The 17,881-nt window shown below is 38.0% G+C and overlaps 1 protein-coding gene across 5 annotated transcripts in view; it reads right to left on the reverse strand.

The window, feature by feature from the left end:
• Positions 1–17,881, reverse strand: part of KMT2E (lysine methyltransferase 2E (inactive)) — a 128,837-nt gene that overhangs the window by 101,478 nt on the left and 9,478 nt on the right. For all 5 annotated transcript variants that reach the window (XM_067564489.1, XM_067564486.1, XM_067564488.1 and 2 more), the window contains one exon: positions 5,790–5,974. In XM_067564489.1, coding sequence (XP_067420590.1) covers positions 5,790–5,860 — 71 coding nt within the window. In that variant the 5' untranslated portion in view covers positions 5,861–5,974. The remainder of the gene's footprint in view (positions 1–5,789; positions 5,975–17,881) is intronic.

A 17,881-nucleotide genomic window follows, 5' to 3' on the forward strand; every position in this document is an offset into this window, starting at 1 on the left:
CAGAATGATGAGTGGTTAGAAATTCTTAAAATATTCAGAAGCATTCAGCCTAGAAAACTGTCACCAAAACCCAATCTCCCAATGGATTAAAGGATTTTCTACAATTAGAAAATAGTGCTAGATTTCCTCAACTACACTAAAAAACATTTTTAGCCACATTTAAGAGTCTCAATTCTAGTTTTGGGTCAGACAATTTGCATATCTAGAAGTAGATCACTTGAGAATTAACACTCAATTACTATATATAGCCCTACAAAGTGGTGTCTCAACACTACTCCATCCTACCAGCAGATGGCTCTAGTGAAATTAAATAAATAATGCTGAATAAGTAAATCGACATACCACAAGGCTGTTAAGTTCATGGAAATCCTGACTGATAACTTTAAGTTTTATGGGCTTATAGCTCAAACTATCTTCAGTCTGAATCATGGTTATAAAGTTTTAGCCAAAGAATTATTTTCTTTAAAAGAATTTTGGAGTGGGGTATGGTGTTGAGAGGACAGTTCCTTTTCACTATTGTTTTGACTATTAAATTATAAAAATTGAATCTGACCAAAAATAGTGCCAAAAATAAAATTTACATGAAACCTGGGGGCTCAAAAGGTTTTTTTAAATTGTGGATGTCAAAATATTGTGACACTCACTAAAGCTGGGATTTTCAAAAAAGCCTAAAGGAATTAGGTTCTCAGCTCCTTTGAAAGTCCCAGCCTAAAGTTTTTAAGAGATTATTTACCACAGCCTTATAGCTAAATAGCAGCATTTACTTATTAAAGGAAAAAAGTTCTTTGAAGACCACTTGTTCCTAGTGTACCTCAGCAGCTTTGCAAATTTCCTGGAAAAAAGTTGTTATACTTTTTATCATGACCTGCACCTGAAAGACCAGATTTCCACTGTAGTGATGAGTGGGTTTAAAAAACCCTAAAAAGTCATCTTAAGTGTTCATAAAGTTCCCTTTTATTCTAGATGTAGAACTTGCTACAGTGACCCACATCTTGTGATCATTAAGCTAAACAACAGTAATGTCTTTTATTTGGGGTTAATTCTGAAAGCCATCTACATACAGACTGTGGAACACAGCAGTATGACTTCCGCGGCACTTGACCATTAATATTCAGTATTGATGCTTGGAACTATATTGACTTCCTAGAAGTCAGTAAGAGCATTTCAGGTTACTAATAAGGCCAATCTATTCAAGGCAATGTCTACTGATCTCTGTCCCTTCACAGCAAAAGTTAGACTAAAGTCTTACTATCCCAAGATCCTTTTCCACTGAAGGCATATACTTTAAAAAATTCTCCTCTCCTGGATATTCACATTCAGTCCATTTAGTGTTCTCTGTATCAAGCTGAAAACTGTTTTTATGTGATGTACAATGTCTAGTCTTCTGTGGCTATTAAAGCATGTTGCCTTATATTTACACAATTTTGTGTATAAGATTTTGTAGGGGCACCCAGATGTACTCAGGTATATAGCACAGATAATGCCTTCTATTATACATGTCCTCCTCTAGTACAGCCTAATAAGGCAGTACCTTAACAGTGCTTAACTAGTTCTGAGTACAGGAGGATATGCAGTTTTATTTGACCCTCCTGTTATTCTCTCAATTAAAAAACACCCTAATATTTAATAGGTTCAAAGTGAATAGTATAATTGTATTCAACTTTATGCATACTATTCTAGTAACTAGCTACAATACTATTCTTTTTATGGGCCTCAGCCCTCTACTTGGAAGGGGATGAGAAAGGAGGATTGATTTCAGGTCTCCTTTTTCAATTAAGATTATTGTCCTGCATAGTCAAGTTTGCCATCCCCAGTTTTCCCCCATCCTTCAGCATCTTAGGAAACAGAACCAGGCCTGTCAGTCACAGGGAACTGGTTTGACTCCTCTCACTTGGGAAAAAGCACAAGGTATGTTCAATAAGGATCTAATGGTTACTGATGTAATCAATGTCCAATGCATCAGTCTCTAGGAAAAGCAGTGTGCTTGAAAAACAGGAGGTGGTTAGGTTAATTTAAAATTTCCCAGTGGCCCCATCACAATACTAGAATAGTGAATAGTTAAACTTGTTCTTGTGTACCAACTATCATGTATGTTTTTCCCCTTGACTGTAAATTAACATAATATAAATTAGTAATAGTCCAGCATGATCGAGGAAAACTAAATAAAACTGCTTGCTATTTCTATATATTTTATAGCTTCTTCTCTCCTGGCTACTCATTTTCCATCTGATGAAACCTATTTAAGAGCTCAGCAGTTGCAAGACAGATCTAATCAGTTTTTACATTTCCTTCCTTCAACAAAGAGTTTATGTACAGCCTCCATAGGACAGCAATCCACTACAAGATGTTACCTGCATCATGTTTCTCAGCAGTCCTCTCAAGGCAGTGATGGAAAGGGACGGTTCCTACATTTTATTTTAAAAATAGAACTTTTTGTGCATTATTCTGGACAAATCCACAAACTAAATGGAATTTTGAAGTTCAACTTCAAGAATGGCAAATTTTAAATTATCCTACGTGATAAAGCAACAAGCAAATCAAAATTTGGGGAGAAGACTCCTAAGGTAACAGGTTAAGAACATTTAATTTATATTCATTTCGACTAACATTCTACTGGCAAGTTTCAAAATGCAAGTTCTTTCAAAAGACCAGAAAGAAAAACTATTAACAACTTATAGGTCCAAAATTTGACCTTCCGATTGGATTCCAAATAATTTACATATGATCCAATACTTTTCAAAAATAAGTGACTAAAGTTAGACTCTGAAATAAATGATCCGACAGCAAAAAATGTGGAGTAACTAGCAGCTCTCCTTGACTTCATTTTTTTTTTTTTTTAAATCATGCCTAAGATTTATAAGCACATATAAATACCTACTGCTCATAAACAGGGAAAAACTGGTAGGGGAAGTAGAAGTGGGTAGGAACCTGGGCAGCAGCGACCATGAGATAGTTGAGTTCAAGATCCTGACAAAAGGAAGAAAGGAGAGCAGCAAAATACTGAAGCTGGACTTCAGAAAAGCAGATATTGACTGCCTCAGGGAAATAATGGGCAGGATCCCCATAGAGGCTAATATGAGGGGGGAAAGAGTCCAAGAGAGCTAATTGTATTTTAAAGAAACCTTACTGAGTGCACAGGAACAAACCATCCTGATGTGCAGAAAGATTAGCAAATATGGCAGGTGAGCAGCTTGGCTTAAAGGAGAAATCTTCTGTGAGCTTAAACACAAAAAGGAAACTTACAAGAAGTGGAAGCTTGCACAGGTGACTAGGGAGGAGTATCAGACAACTGGAGAGAGGCAAATATAGTGCCCATTTTCTAAAAAGGGAAGAAAGGGGATCTGGGAAACCATAGACAAGTCAGCCTCACCTCAGTCCCCGGAAATATCATGGAGCAGGTCCTCAAGGAATCCATTATGAAGCATTTGGAGGACAGGAAGGTGATCAGGAACAGTCAGCATGGATTCACCAAGGGCAAGTCACGCCTGACCAACCTGATTGCCTTCTATGATGAGATGACTGGCTCTGTGGATGTGGGGAAAGTGGTGGACGTGATATACCTTGACTTTAGCAAAGCTTTTGATACAGTCTCCCACAGTATTCTTGCCAGAAAGTTAAAGAAGAATGGATTGGATGAATGGACTATAAGGTGGATGAAAAGCTGGCTAGATCATCGGGCTCAATAGGTAGTGATCAATGGCTCGATGTCTAGTTGGCAGCCAGCATCAAGCACAGTGCCCCAGGGGTTGGTCCTGGGGCTGGTTTTTGCATAATGTCTTCATTAATGATCTGGAGGATGGGGTGGATGGCGCCCTCAGCAAGTTTGCAAATGATTAAGCTGGGGGGAGAGGTAGATACTCTGCAGGGTAGGGATAGGCTATATAATAACCTAGACAAATTGAAGGATTGGGCCAAAAGAAATCTGATAAGATTCAACAAAGACCAGTGCAGAGTCCTGCATTTAGGATGGAAGAATCTCATGAACTGCTACAGACTGGGGACCAACTGGCTAGGCAGCAGTTGTGCAGAAAAGGACCTTGGGCTTACAGTGGACAAGAAGCTGGAATGAGTCAACAGTGTGCCCTTATTGCCAAGAAGGCTAACGGCATATTGGGCTGCATTAGTAGGAGCATTGCCAGCAGATCAACAGAAATGAGTATTCCCCTCTATTTGGCACTGGTGAGGCCACATTTGAAGTACTGTGTCCAGTATTCAGCACCCCACTACAGGAAGGATGTGGACAAATTGGAGAGAGCCCAGAGGAGGGCAACAAAAATTATTAGGGGGCTGGGGCACATAACTCATGAGGAGAGGCTGAGGGAACTGGGCTTGTTTAGTCTGCAGAAGAGAAGAGCGAAGGGGCATTTGATAGCTGCCTTCAACTACCTGAAGGCGGGTTCCAGGGAGGATGGAGCTAGGCTGTTCACAGTGGCGGCAGATAACAGAACAAGAATCAATAGTCTCAAGCTGAAGTTGGGGAGGTCTAGCTAGGTTGGATATTATGAAAAACTTTTCCATTAGGGATGAAGCACCGGAATGGGTTATGTAGGGAAATGGTGGCATCTCCATCCTTAGAGGTTTTTAAGGCCCCATTTGACAAATCCCTAGCTGGGATGATTTAGTTAGCGCTGGCCCTGCTTTGAGCAGGGGGTTGGCCTAGAAGACCTCCTGAGGTCCCTTCCATCCCTAATCTTCTATGACTCTATGATATTATACAGAGACCCTGTCTCTATAAAGCCAACTTCTTTTTCTTGCCAAAATCAAAAATCAAACCCCCTTTCTTTGTTACATATTCAGCTAATGTAAAGGAAAAAGAGGAAACAAAAATTAACAAATGCTATTCTTAGACATGCAGCGATTACTGGGATGGTGCTGGTACTGCTACTTTGTGTAAATGTAAAAAAAAAAAAAAAATCATTTGTACTCCATGGAAAATATTTTGTACCATTTTTCATCCCAAAGGAATCCAGAAACATCATGGAAATGCAACTACCTTTTGTGTGGATAGTGGGAAACAGGTTGTCAGCACACCACAACAGCAACAGCTTTTTATTCAACTGGCAAGAATCCCCACTCTTAAGAAGAGTGCCATAAGTTCTTTGATGTCTACAAAGCACAGACTGAGCCAGACTTTAGGTATCATATGAATGACACCAAACAAAGCAAATAGAGTTTTGTGTAGTTTATCCACCTCAGAGATATGAAGGGCTGATTTGAACCTGTGATTCCTAGGACTCCGTCTTATTATTTTACACATATGCGTAATCCTTTAAGCTAGCCACTTCAGCTATAATAAGCAAAGATAATGACTACCATGTAGAAAGACTAAAATATTGGGAAAGTAGTAAGGGTAAAAGGTGCATTAATACAAAATTAAAATATTAACTATGTAAATTGTATTTGAAAACACCTTTCCTGATTATCAGTATTTTATGTACACAATTTTATGCACCAAAAGAGATAGTTATTTGGTTGTATTTTAGAGAAATAACTAGTATGCAGAAAGCCAAAACGATCATTTGAGAAATATTTTTAAAGCAGGAAAGTATATTTTATTTAAAACTATCCCCTTTGATAAGATGAACGGCTGACAAATACTGCTTCTTTCTTTCACAAAAAGAGCACTGACATTGAGAAGAAATAAAGCTACAGTAGATGAATAAAAATAGCTATTAAAAAAATCAAACAATTAAACAAAAACATTTTGTAAGTCTGCTTTGCTCTATTAAAAAATGTCCACCACAAAAAGAAAAAATAGCAAAGCTCCTAGTTATGTTAAAAATACTTACTCTGAGCCTGCAGCCATTTCCAAGTAAGAAGTTTCTGCTGTGTCAACCCCAAACGGGATCACTATGCTCATGACGTTCGTTTCTGATAAATTCGATTACTATGGAGTCCTGTGCATTGGTATCCAAAACACTGGGGCATGCCAGCCACAGTGCTCATTGCAAACATCTAAGTGCATCCACAAACCCTGTTTAAAAATAAGAAAAACAATGAAGTCAAATCATTTTAAGCAGGTAGTTCCATATTGCATTTTAAAATGGCACCGTGCTAAGACATCTTACAATATTTTCATTTTGCTCTCAGTATGAAGACAAAAAATATTCAGATTATGTCAAACATCAAACGTTTACAATTTGTTTTAGTATATTACCCCATCAACATGACTTTATTTTTAAAAGAAAATAAATAACTGAAAACTTTCAGGACACCCTCATTATATAATTTAAAATATTTCTGAAGCATTCTTCCCATAATTTCAACAAAAAAGTCTGAGACAAAAATCTAAACATGAACACACAGAGTATAGGATCAAACCTCAAAGTTGCGGAATTAGAAGGTAAAGGTCTGCATACAAAAGAGATTATATAAATGAACAAAACTTTCGCCACTATTTGAATAACTTATTGTTCAAAATAAAATCATGCTATTCATACACACATATGAATTATATCAACCACTACCAATACGCAAAACTCTCACTTCAGTCATGATTGGCCATTACTAGAGCAGACAGAGTACATCAACAGATGAGAATTGTGGCCATATTAGTTTATTTTAACCACTCAATTTTCAGCAAATAATCAAAAGTAAGGAAGAATGTTATTATTATGGGGTGGATAACGGATAGGTATCCTAACAGTTTTTTCCAAATTCTACCCAATAATTTAACATTCTGAAAGATCCTTAAAACCAGGACAATATGTTATTTTTAATTTTTTCATTGAAGAACTTTCATATCATCTGATTATAGACAGAGTTATGTAACATTTCTGATGGAATAATAAAACATTAACGTATTAAAATGACTGCTGGACTTTTAGGCTCAATGTTACTACCTGTAGTCTTGATTTATTAGCAAATAATGCAAAACTGAAAAAGTTAAGCTACTCAATTACAGATTCACAAATTCAAAAGGATTTAATGGATTTTAATGGTGAAGAAGGGATAAGATAACTCATTCATGCTTAAAGAACAGAGATCAGATTATCCAGACGGAGAGTTAGACAAGAGTTTATGACTATTTAACAAAGTAGCTCCTTTTTATTCAAGTAAACTCTGAATATTACATATTATACACATCTTCCCACAGGTTCTGATTAAAATAAGTTTGCTATGTTTTACTCTGGCTAGCACTATGAGCAGCTAACAGAATGAGCGAGAATCTATTTTGATTCATACATAAATCAACAGAGTCCCATCTCCACAGCATTGTACTTCCAACCTCCATCTCTTCCCTCTCCCCTGCTGCAGGAGTTCCACAAAGTATAGAATATGAGAACAGAAAGGGGTGAAAAGAATTATAGAATTATCATTGTACCCCTGTTTCTACTCCATGGAACTGTAGCAGTAAGTTAATGTGTACTGAGTCAGCAGTAACTTATCCAGCAGTGATTAGCCAAGCGAGGTGAGATTTTAAATGGAGAAGTGCCATTAAGGGTTTATCTGTCCAGCTGTATTTTTAGGGGTATACATCAGCACAGCTATCCATGTCTTCTTTACTTCCACACTGAATTACTGAAATGCACCTGAAGACCAGCCTTAAACGTTCAGTTGTGTAGAATGCAGATTACTGAGCAGTGCTTCTTGGATGAAGCAAGTAATTCCTGTGACCAATAAATTACATTTGCTTCCTGTTTAAGAGTGCAGTTTAAGCTGTTGACCCATAAAATCTTAAAAGTTTTGGGCTGTCTATTTTTAAGACCACTTTTCTCCTCATGGGATAACAACAATTAAGATTAAGTGCGGTACGTAAACTAACAGTGCTCTGATTTCAAGGAAGTGTACTAGTGACAGAGCATTTTCAGCAAAGAGTCCTAGATTTAGAACTGAAATCTTAATTTATTGACATGGCTAGTTTCTCAAGAATTTCCCTGAGGGTGAATTGGGAAGGACTTCACATTGATGTTGATCTAATTAGAAGATTTTGTATTTTTTTTAAAAAGTGTACATGCCTAGACCATTAGAAGGGCATATTTCATAAACTGGAAGAAAAAAATCTAGAGTAGTTCATATTAAACTTCCTTACAAGATGAGTAAGGCCTCTGGATATTTTACCACTCTCAACTCTCTTGTTCTTGTTGGAGCAGATGTCGTCTTTTTTAGCCCATAGACAAAATGACCAAACATAGTAACTGTAGAGAAGTCAGGTCACCTACTTCGTGGAGATAACCTGCTATACTTGTGTAAATACTGGGAATATGTTTTGTCAGATGCCATGGAGAGCAAACTGTATTTCACTCAGAGACAATGACTCAGGAACAGTAAGGATTCTTACTTTATTACAGTGAATCTACTGTTCCTGAGTTACCTAGAAAACAAAGTCCCCTGAGGCAAAGAAAAAGTACATCATAAACTTTACAGTGATGGAAGCACTAAAAATGAATGAGACAACAGGCAGCAGCAGCACAAATTCTCACACTATCCTACTTTTATGATAGAACATTAACTTGCAGGGAACCCCTCTACAACTGAGTGAAGTTCCATTTCCACTTAATTATCTCCCTTCTAAGACTCACAAAAAGAGTGACAATTCATACCAAAAGGGGACACACCATCCACTCATTTAGATAGCCACCAAACAGTAACAACATTGGGCTGAGTCTCTGCCAACCTCAGCTTGATTTGAATTAGCAACCACAAAATGAAAGGTTGCGCATTACCTATTCCCTGAACTAGTCAGTCCGCCAGGCAGCAATACTGATAAATTAACATCAGAATGTAACTAGGAAAACCTATTCTGAAAAATGGTTTGGGAACAAGAGGTTCAATGGTAACATTTTAGATGGTCTGGATGTGAATGCCTTATCTGCTATTTTTAGAGTTGTTCAGCCAACCAGTACACTAAAGATTTGGAAAGCCACATATGAGCAGAGACTCAAATAAAAGATGGAGTGCAAGGGATGTGGAGAAGAACTATGCCACCTGCCGCATGTGCTATCATGTCTATTTTTTTGCACAGAGCAACTAAGATTATCCAAAAATAGGACAAGATATTCGGGCTGGACTAAGTAACCCATGTCTGGACAACAATTATAAGAGGAAGTACTAAGGTGTGATTGGCAAAACCAAGGATCAAGAAAATAAAAACTACTAACCAGAAAATGTTCGATAAAGCAGGGAGAGAACAGCTTAGTTTTTTGAAGGTGTATAAACCTACAGGATTTATTGCCAACGTGTGACCCGAAGTAAAATTGTGATCATTAGCATGTTAGTGTCTGTCTAATGACCCAAAGTGATTTTTGCCTTGTTATTATGGCATTAATTCAAGAGGTGCTCCGACAGCACAGAAAAGTAATTGTGGGGTTGGGGGGAATCTTCAGCACTGATGAAACAGAAAAGGCAGGGGCACCATAAAATTCAAAATTGCCGTAACATAGGGGGAAAAAAAACAGGTTGAGAGACATCTCTCACTCTCACACACCCCCATTTATATGTAGGCCTTTCAGTATCAGACTAGTCCTTTAAATACTTGGCCCAATTCAATCATTTTGAACAAGACCAGAAAACAGATGAACCTCAATTAATTTCACCAGATAATATTACAGCCAAAGAACTTTCCTTATAAGAAGGGGAAGAGATCTACTTATCCACTTTGCGTAACTGATCAAAAACTCTCACATTGTACTTTCCACAAAGGAAGATTCTTCAAGACCACTTCATTATCATTATTTATCACCATCATCTTAAGATTTCAGGACATACCAGCCTTCCTTACTTCAGCAAAGAAAGCTGAAGTAATATTTGAGGGTGGTACATCCTTTGATCAGTAACAGCTGCTGCACAAGTGTGACATTCCCTCACCAGGAGCTGAATGCACTGCTTTTGCAACACCTGCATATCCCCAGCTAGCCCAGGAACAAAACCTGTGTTGCTTATGAACAATACTCCTCAAGGAACTCTTCATGTTATACCAGTCACAGATTGACATTTCTGTCCTTACCCTGGGAAGGTACTTAGCATAAGAAAAAACTAAGTAAGAACTCATCTATACCAGACAAGTAAACTGGTGAATGTATGTTTGCACATTGTGCCCTTGCAACATCACATCATGTCAAACACAGACATTTCAGACTAGTAAGGAAATCCTCAAGGAGCAAAAGGAATCATTTATAGTAAGTCCAGACTTAGAAATGTCCTCATCTGTTACCTCAGGAATATCACAGTGTATCTACCTGAGGATTCTTTACACATCTCTCTAGAATAAATGTTTGGACTACAAGAATTAACCTACAGGATCAAGCCAGCAGTCCAGTGGATGCTTCAGATGAAGGCGCAAGAAACCATGCAGAGGATAATGAATAACCTACCCCCAGAGGAACCTTTTTCCTAACTCCTGTCAGTTAGTGGCTGGCTCATTCCCTGAAGCATGAAGGTTTAGATTCTTTACCTGGAGTTACAGTGAATGTTTTTAACATTGTGAATATTCTTATCTATTGAGGGTTTGGTTTTGTTTTGTTAACCATAGTAGGATCTCAACGTCAGCATCTTAGAACAATAGGTTCCATGAGTCCTATTAGTCCCACAGATTCATTATGCAGTGTGTTTTTTAAAGAAGCATGGGAAGATGGCTGAAACCTTTTTAAAGTCCAAATCCAACACATCAACTGGCTCTTATCCAGTATTTTGTTGAAATCTCCAAGAATTTATAGATAGAGAGGCATGATATTCTTTCACAGAAGCTATGATGATTTCTCCCAGACCCAGTTATATCAGGATCACCTAGATTTTTTTTTAAAACCATCATTCCGACCAAGTGTACAAGGTAATGAAGAGTCACTGATCTGTCATTTCCAGAATCTTTCCTAGCACATTTGTTAGATATAGTGATAACGTTAACTATATTTGAGTCCTACAGTGTAGTAGATAACAAAATATTGCATTTTTTGTTAGTGTCTCAGCTATTTAATTCTTAGAGTTCTTTCAGAACTCTTGGATAAACACCATTCAGTCCTGCTGACTTCTTGATCTTTAGTTTATCTATTTGTTCCATCATCTACTCGACTATTATTCTGTCAATGCCTCATCTTTATTATCTGAATGGAGCAGGTATCTCTTAAACCAGTGTTTCCCAACCTGTGGCCTGTGGGGTCTTTCAGAGTGGCCCGCGGCTCCCCTCCCGCTGGCTGCAGAAAGCAGCCGCTGCCTAAGTACCCAGGCGGAGCACATTGCTAGTGCAAGCTCCTTGCTGCAGCCAAGGGGATGGAAGATCAGCGCACCCCTTCCATTGACTGTAGCAGGGAGCATGGTAAAGCACTCCACCTGGGTCTCTAGGCGATGGTTCCCTGCTGGAACCAGAGGGAGGGGAGCACTGATCTAGGGACCCAGGTGGAGCACAGTTTCCCTGATGCAGTCAGAGGGACAGGAGATCAATGCTCCCCTATCCCAGCTCCATCAGAGAGCAAAGCGCTCTGGCTAGATCCCTAGACGCTGGGTCCCTGCTGCAGCTGAAGGTAGGGGAGCACTGATCTTCCAACCCCCTGGCTGCAGAACGGAGCCACTGCCTAGGGACCCAAGTGGAGTGCACCGTTTCCCTGCTGCAGCCAGGGGGATGGGAGATCCTCCTCACTGAACTTCCCTCTGGCTGCAGCAGGGTGGGAGAGAGGCTGCTGGCAGAGACTGGTGGCCCTTCAGGGTTGTAAAAATTATATTTGTGGCCCTTGAGCCAAAAAGGTTGGGAAGACTGATACAAAGGACGCCATTCAGCTTCTATGTAGTTTCTTTATCCCTCTGAATGGCTCCCTTTAACTCCCTAGTAATCCAGAAAAACCACTTATTCTATTGCAGATTTTCTATAATTGAGAAATAATTGATTTGTATCTATTTAATAGCTTTTCAAATTCAATTTTCATTTTTAAACTACACGAGCTAAAATGTATACATCTCTTCTACTGACTTTAGTTGGGCTGAATTTCTATCTTCTGAAGAATTTCAGTTTGCTACAAAGAGCCTCATGAACCTAACTATTCAACCATAGTTAAGTTTTTTCTTGCCTTCTGTTTCCTTTTTTTGTTCAAGGGAAATGCATGCCTTTGGTGACTTAACTGTGGTATATGTAGCCTCCCAAGTCTATGGATATTAGTTTCTCATAATTTTAGTCTTCTTTATTATTTTGAAATCTCCTTTCAGACTTAGTCAGTGCTAGTTTTGAGGTTTTTTAAGTGATTTTCCATCCAAGGATGGAAAACTAGAGTATAGTAGGTTGTGAATCATTTTATCTTTGTGTACTAAGAATGCCATTTATGCATTAAGCTACGGCAAATAGTTACACATTACCCCTGAGATATTCCACTTACACAATATTATTTTTGGAGTCTAATGAAGTCTAACTGCATCCTGTGGTGCTATGTCATTATATTACTGATAGCGTGGAGTGATAGCAGAAAGAAATCTGAACCATCTTCTCCCAGTGTCTTTTAACCTGGCACTAAATGAGTGTAAGTGTAGAGGCAGCAAGCAAACTGGTCATATCTTCTGAAATTGCATTAACTATTCTTTAAAAGATTGCCACTGTTTGGGACCCAATCCCGATGTCCTATTTGCTTTGATGGGACTTTGGCTGAGTGAAGGCTGCAGGCCTGCTTTTTCAGTTGGCTAACAGTTTCTTCTTCCTCGTGTTCCACTCAGGATCATTAAAAAGAGAAGGCAAGTGGTGGGTGGAACATCTATGGAGCAGTAAGTCTGAAATACTAGATTTTCTTTCTAGGGGTGAGTAGAGGGAAGGCATTTGGTAGTTTGTGTTCTTATGGCATTTCAATAACGTTCCTTAATTCCCCAGCCATCTTTCAGATGTTCAATGCATGGGAAATGCATCTCATAGTCATCTTAGATTTTCCATGTAAGTTTCTAAAAGGATCATGAGGTTACTGTTTTAACTTTAGGTAGAATTTTTTGTTTAGAAAAAGAAGACAGGTTCCTATGGTTTTCTGTTTTGATGTTCACTAAATTTATATTGTTACTCTTTTTTTGTAATAAAAATTAAAATTAAAATTAATATGACAGTGAAAAAAAATGTATTACACATGCTGTTTCAAAAGCAGAGCTGAAGTCAAGGAGAACCTGCTGTACTGGTAAGGTTGCCAGTTCACATTTGAAATTCACCATTGCAGGATTTATCAGTACAGGTGGAGGTGGTATAAAAAACTTGCTCAAGTTAGTGCACTCTACATGTTGTGTATGAAAATATAAGGCTTGATAGATATTGGTAGTACCAGTGATTTTTTTTTAACCTAATGTATGGAAACCTTAAAAGGAAATAAACAGCAAAATCACTTCACATGGAAGACTATAACTGAAAAAAATTAACGAAGTCTGTTTTTATATTTTATTTAGTGCATTTAACAGCACTCTGCATAGGCAGTTTCACTGATTTACCCCCAATATAGTCAAACTTAAAAGGGGGACTCAGTAGCTCAAACTATTATTCTTTGTTTAAAAAAAATGGATTAAAGTTCATATTCCTTTAAGTGTACAAAGAGTTATTTCCTACCATTTATAGAGGACACAAGGCACTCAAATCTAAATAAGAGTCTCCACAGAAGGAAGTTGCACTAATTTAACTATATCAGTTTCTAAATCAGTATAATTTTCTTACGTAAGCACGTCCTTAGAAATAGAAACATCAAGTCTTCTCCTTCCATGTTTTTGTTGGAGGGCTCTCTGAATGACACAGATATACACGGGGAACTTTTTCAACTCTTTCTTTTCATAGATTTGAAGGCCAGAAGGGACTACTGGATGATCCAGTCTGACTTCCCACACAACACAGCCATCAAATTTCAACCATTTATTCCCATGTTGAGCCCAATAACGTGTGTCTGACTAAAGCACATCTTCCAGAAAGACATGCAATCTTAATCCGAAGGCTTCAAGAGATGGACAATCCACCATTTTCCTTAGTAGTTTGTTCCATTAGTTAATCACCTTCATTGTTAAAAGTGTGTGTCTTATTTCAATTTGCCCAGCTTCAACTTCAAGCTATTGATTCTTCAAGTACTTGAAGGGGCTGGAGTACTTAAATCCTTAAAGAGAGCTTTTGTGCCGGATGTCTTAAATAGAAGTTTACAGTTTAAACAGCTTGAATAAAATTCATGTTTCACATTTTTAGCAGACCATAAACTTAGTAGTTCTCTAGCCAGTCATAGTTTTAAAGAATATGCAAGACCTGAATTCCTAATGTAAAAAATCAAGCAGAAAAATGAAAGCTTTCAAACCTGCTTCTTCATACATCATAAAGAAGAGGGAAAAAAACCAAATTAGTTTTCCCTTTGCAGGTCATTTTTAAATAGCAAGTTGATAGCATTTTCATTTGCCATGTAGAAGACTGGACTTCCAACCATACACTGGGTTTCCAAAACTCAGAGCTAATAAAGTCTTGAACTGCAGAACAATGTGCTTGGCTGAAAGAAACTGCATTCTTGGCAAATTTAACTGAAATCACATGTAACTGCTACCAGACTGTTTGTAGACCACCACAAATAGATACTGTGATTATGTAGCCTATGTCCCAGAAAATCTGAGGATATTTTACCATAGTAATAAAAAACAAAAATCGATGATTGCACCTGCTATGTTCCAAATGGTGGAACTACATGTATTCTGTAATAAAAAAAGTCAAATTAAAGGTTTTAAAAAGCTAATTGTGATCAGATCTTAACACACTTAATATTAACAAGAAGGGGGAAGAAATACACACCATAATATGACAAGAGCAGGCTAAACAACATTCAAATAAATTAGATGTATACAAGTAAGCAGGGCCTGACAAAATTCACCCTAGGATACTTAAGAAACTAGCTGAAGCAATCTTGGAACTATTAGTGATTATCTTCAAGAACTCATGGAGGACCGGACATAGCATCAGTCATTAAAAAGGGAGAACAAAAAGAACCTAGGGAACCAGAGACCATCGACTTAACTTTGATTCCTGTAAAAATACTAGAACAAATTATCAAACAATCAATCAAGTTGTAAGTTCCTAGAGGATAACAGAGTGATATGTAACAGCCTACATTAAATGTGTCAACAAATAATCACGCCAAACCAATCCTATTTACTTCTTTGACAGGGCTTTTAATCTAGTGGCTGGGGAGGGAAACAGTAGACATGACATATCTTGACTTCAGTAAGGCTTTTAACACAATCCCAAGTGAATCTTAGAAGGAAACTAGGAAAATGTGGCCTAGCTGAAATTACTGTAAGGTGCATGCATAAGTGGTTAAAAAATCATATTCGGAGTTATAATCAATGGATTGCTGTTTAATTGGAGGGATGTATCTAGGGGGTCCTGCAGGTCCAACACAGGTCTCTACTATTCAATAGTTTCATTAATCCCATGGAAAGCAGAGTGGAGATCACGCTTATAAAATCAGCACATTACACCAAGCTGGGCGGGGTTGCTAGTTGCTTGGAGGACAGGATTAGAATTCAAAACAAGCTTGACAAATTGAGAATTGGTCTGAAATTAACAGGATGAAATTCAATAAAGACAAGTGCAAAATACAACACTTAGGAAGGAAAAAAATCAAAAGCATAACTACAAAATGGGGAATGACTGGCTAGATCGTAGTACTGCTGAAAAGGGGGTTATAGCGGATCACAAATTGAAAAAGAATCCAATGTGATGCAATTGCGAAAAACGTTAATATTCTGAGGTGTATTAATAGCAGTGTGGCATGGAAGACACAGGAGGTAACTGTCCCACTCTATTCAGCACTGATGAATTGTCACCTGGAGAAATATACAGAGTTTTGAGCACCATACTTTAAGAAAGATGTGGACAAATTGGAAACAGTCCAGAGGAGGGCAATAAAAATGATAAAAGGATTAGACAACCTGATCTATGAGGAAAGGTTAAAAAAACTGGGTATGTTTAGTCTTAAGAAAAAAGACTGAGGAAGATAAGGGGGGACCTGATAACAATCTTCAAATATACTAAGGGCTGTTGTAAAGAGGATGGTGATCAAACTGTTCTCCAAGCCCACTGAAAGTAGGACAAGTAGTAATGGGCTTAGTCTGCAGTAAGAGAGATTTAGGTTAGCTATTAGGAAAAAACTATCTTTATACTTAGAAAATTAAGTACTGGAGTACGCTTCCAAGGGAGGTTGAGGAATCTCCATCCCTGTAGGTTTTTAAGAATACGTTAGACCAGTCATTCTCAACCTATTTACCATTGTGGGCCGTATGCAGCTTTATGTGTTATATAGTACTTGCATGGCCCTGAGGATGTCACTTTGGCCACAGCTGTGTGCTAAAAGGGTCGCAAGTGGCCACGGGCTGAAAACCAATGGGTTAGACAAACACCTGTAAGGGATGGTTTAGGTGTATACTTGGGTCCTGCTTCAGTGTGTGGGGATGGACTAGATAACCTCTCAAAGTCCCTTCAACCCCACATTTTTATGATTCTGTAACTGATAAATCCACAGCTTGAGAAATAAAAACTAACTGGCATCCAATGAGCAAATGAGGAGGATAGAAGATAGGCAAGAGCCTCTAATTTTGATACAGCCTTCTATCAATAATAATAACGACCACCAACACCTTCTCTAAATAAAAATGATTATAAAATAGCAGAAAGAGGACCATTACATTTTAGGTGTTTTAAAACTTGGGGACTCAGTCATATTAAGATCTTCTACAGTTTCCATTCTATATATAGAAGGAATCACAATACACTATCACTGGAAGGTGTTCCCTGAGCAAAACAGAACAAAAGTCTGGGGGAGAAAAAAAAAGTCATATTTCTAATTGCAGATTTGCAAGAGGGAAGGGAAAAGGTGCTGGCTGCCAAGTAGAAAATTCACTGGTTCTTATACACAAGCAAGTATGCAATTTTGCCTCCCTAATTTAAGCTCTGGCATCACCACCATCTGAACAGGCAGTTGCTGATACACACACCAAGTTAGCACCTTTATTCCACCTTTTCAGAGAAAGGAGCATACCATCCAAAACATTTAATTAGCTGAAAAAATAAATAGGGAAAATTGCAGGAACCCCTCTCCTCCCAAAGCCAGGTGTTGAAAGAGGTAGCTTGAAATCTTTCCTCATAGGTGTGAAGGCTTTAATACAGTTTCTATAACAATTTTAATCAGAAAAATCTTGTACAGGATAGAAGTTAAGCGTTATGCTTGCCATAATTTATCTATTCATACTGGTAGGCTGAGTAGACTTTTTAAATCTTTCCAGTTGAGAATAATATTCATTCCTAAAATTTTGTTGTTATATTATGCTTTTTGTGATCACTATGGAGAAGCAAACTGTTATGGAAGGTTTGAGTGAATCATACTTCTTCCTCTGCACATGTACTTAGAGGAAATTAACATGTAAAACTGAAAGCGTAGGTAAAACTACTGCCCATGTTAATTTTGGGATGACTGGAGTGGTAATTTTCTGGAGGTAATCCGTTTGTATAATTGTCAAGGAGCACACGCAAAAAAGGACATGCAGTCCTTTTTAGGAAATATGAATAAAACAAAAGAAATAAGATGAATTTCAATGGAAGAGAGGTGTATTTCCTCCTATGTTACCCAGTCCCTACTCCCACTCCTGAGCACTGAATAAACATGCTTCCAAGGCAGAAAGTTACTTTCCCCTCCCTCCCCCCATTTATTTATACATTATTTTCTATAGGTTGGCATGAAATTTACCAAAAAAACCCTCCATTCTTCACTGCATGTTAGTGTTGGTGTTCAGCATAACACAACTTAGCCAAAAGCCACAAATCTTTACCAAACTCTCCCCCTCTTCCCCTGAAAATAGACCCAACCCTGCTTTATTCTAGAATATGAAAGCGAGGAGAGGGAGGAGGCACATGCCCAAGGGGGTAGAAACCATATTTTAGGTACAAATATTTAAAAATTCTCTCTTTGGTTAAACTTTT

This window comes from Emydura macquarii, unplaced genomic scaffold (assembly GCF_026122565.2).
Source record: "Emydura macquarii macquarii isolate MOO-44397 ecotype Brisbane River unplaced genomic scaffold, CSIRO-AGI_Emac_v2 contig_2636, whole genome shotgun sequence".
Classification (NCBI taxonomy): Eukaryota; Metazoa; Chordata; order Testudines; family Chelidae; genus Emydura; species Emydura macquarii.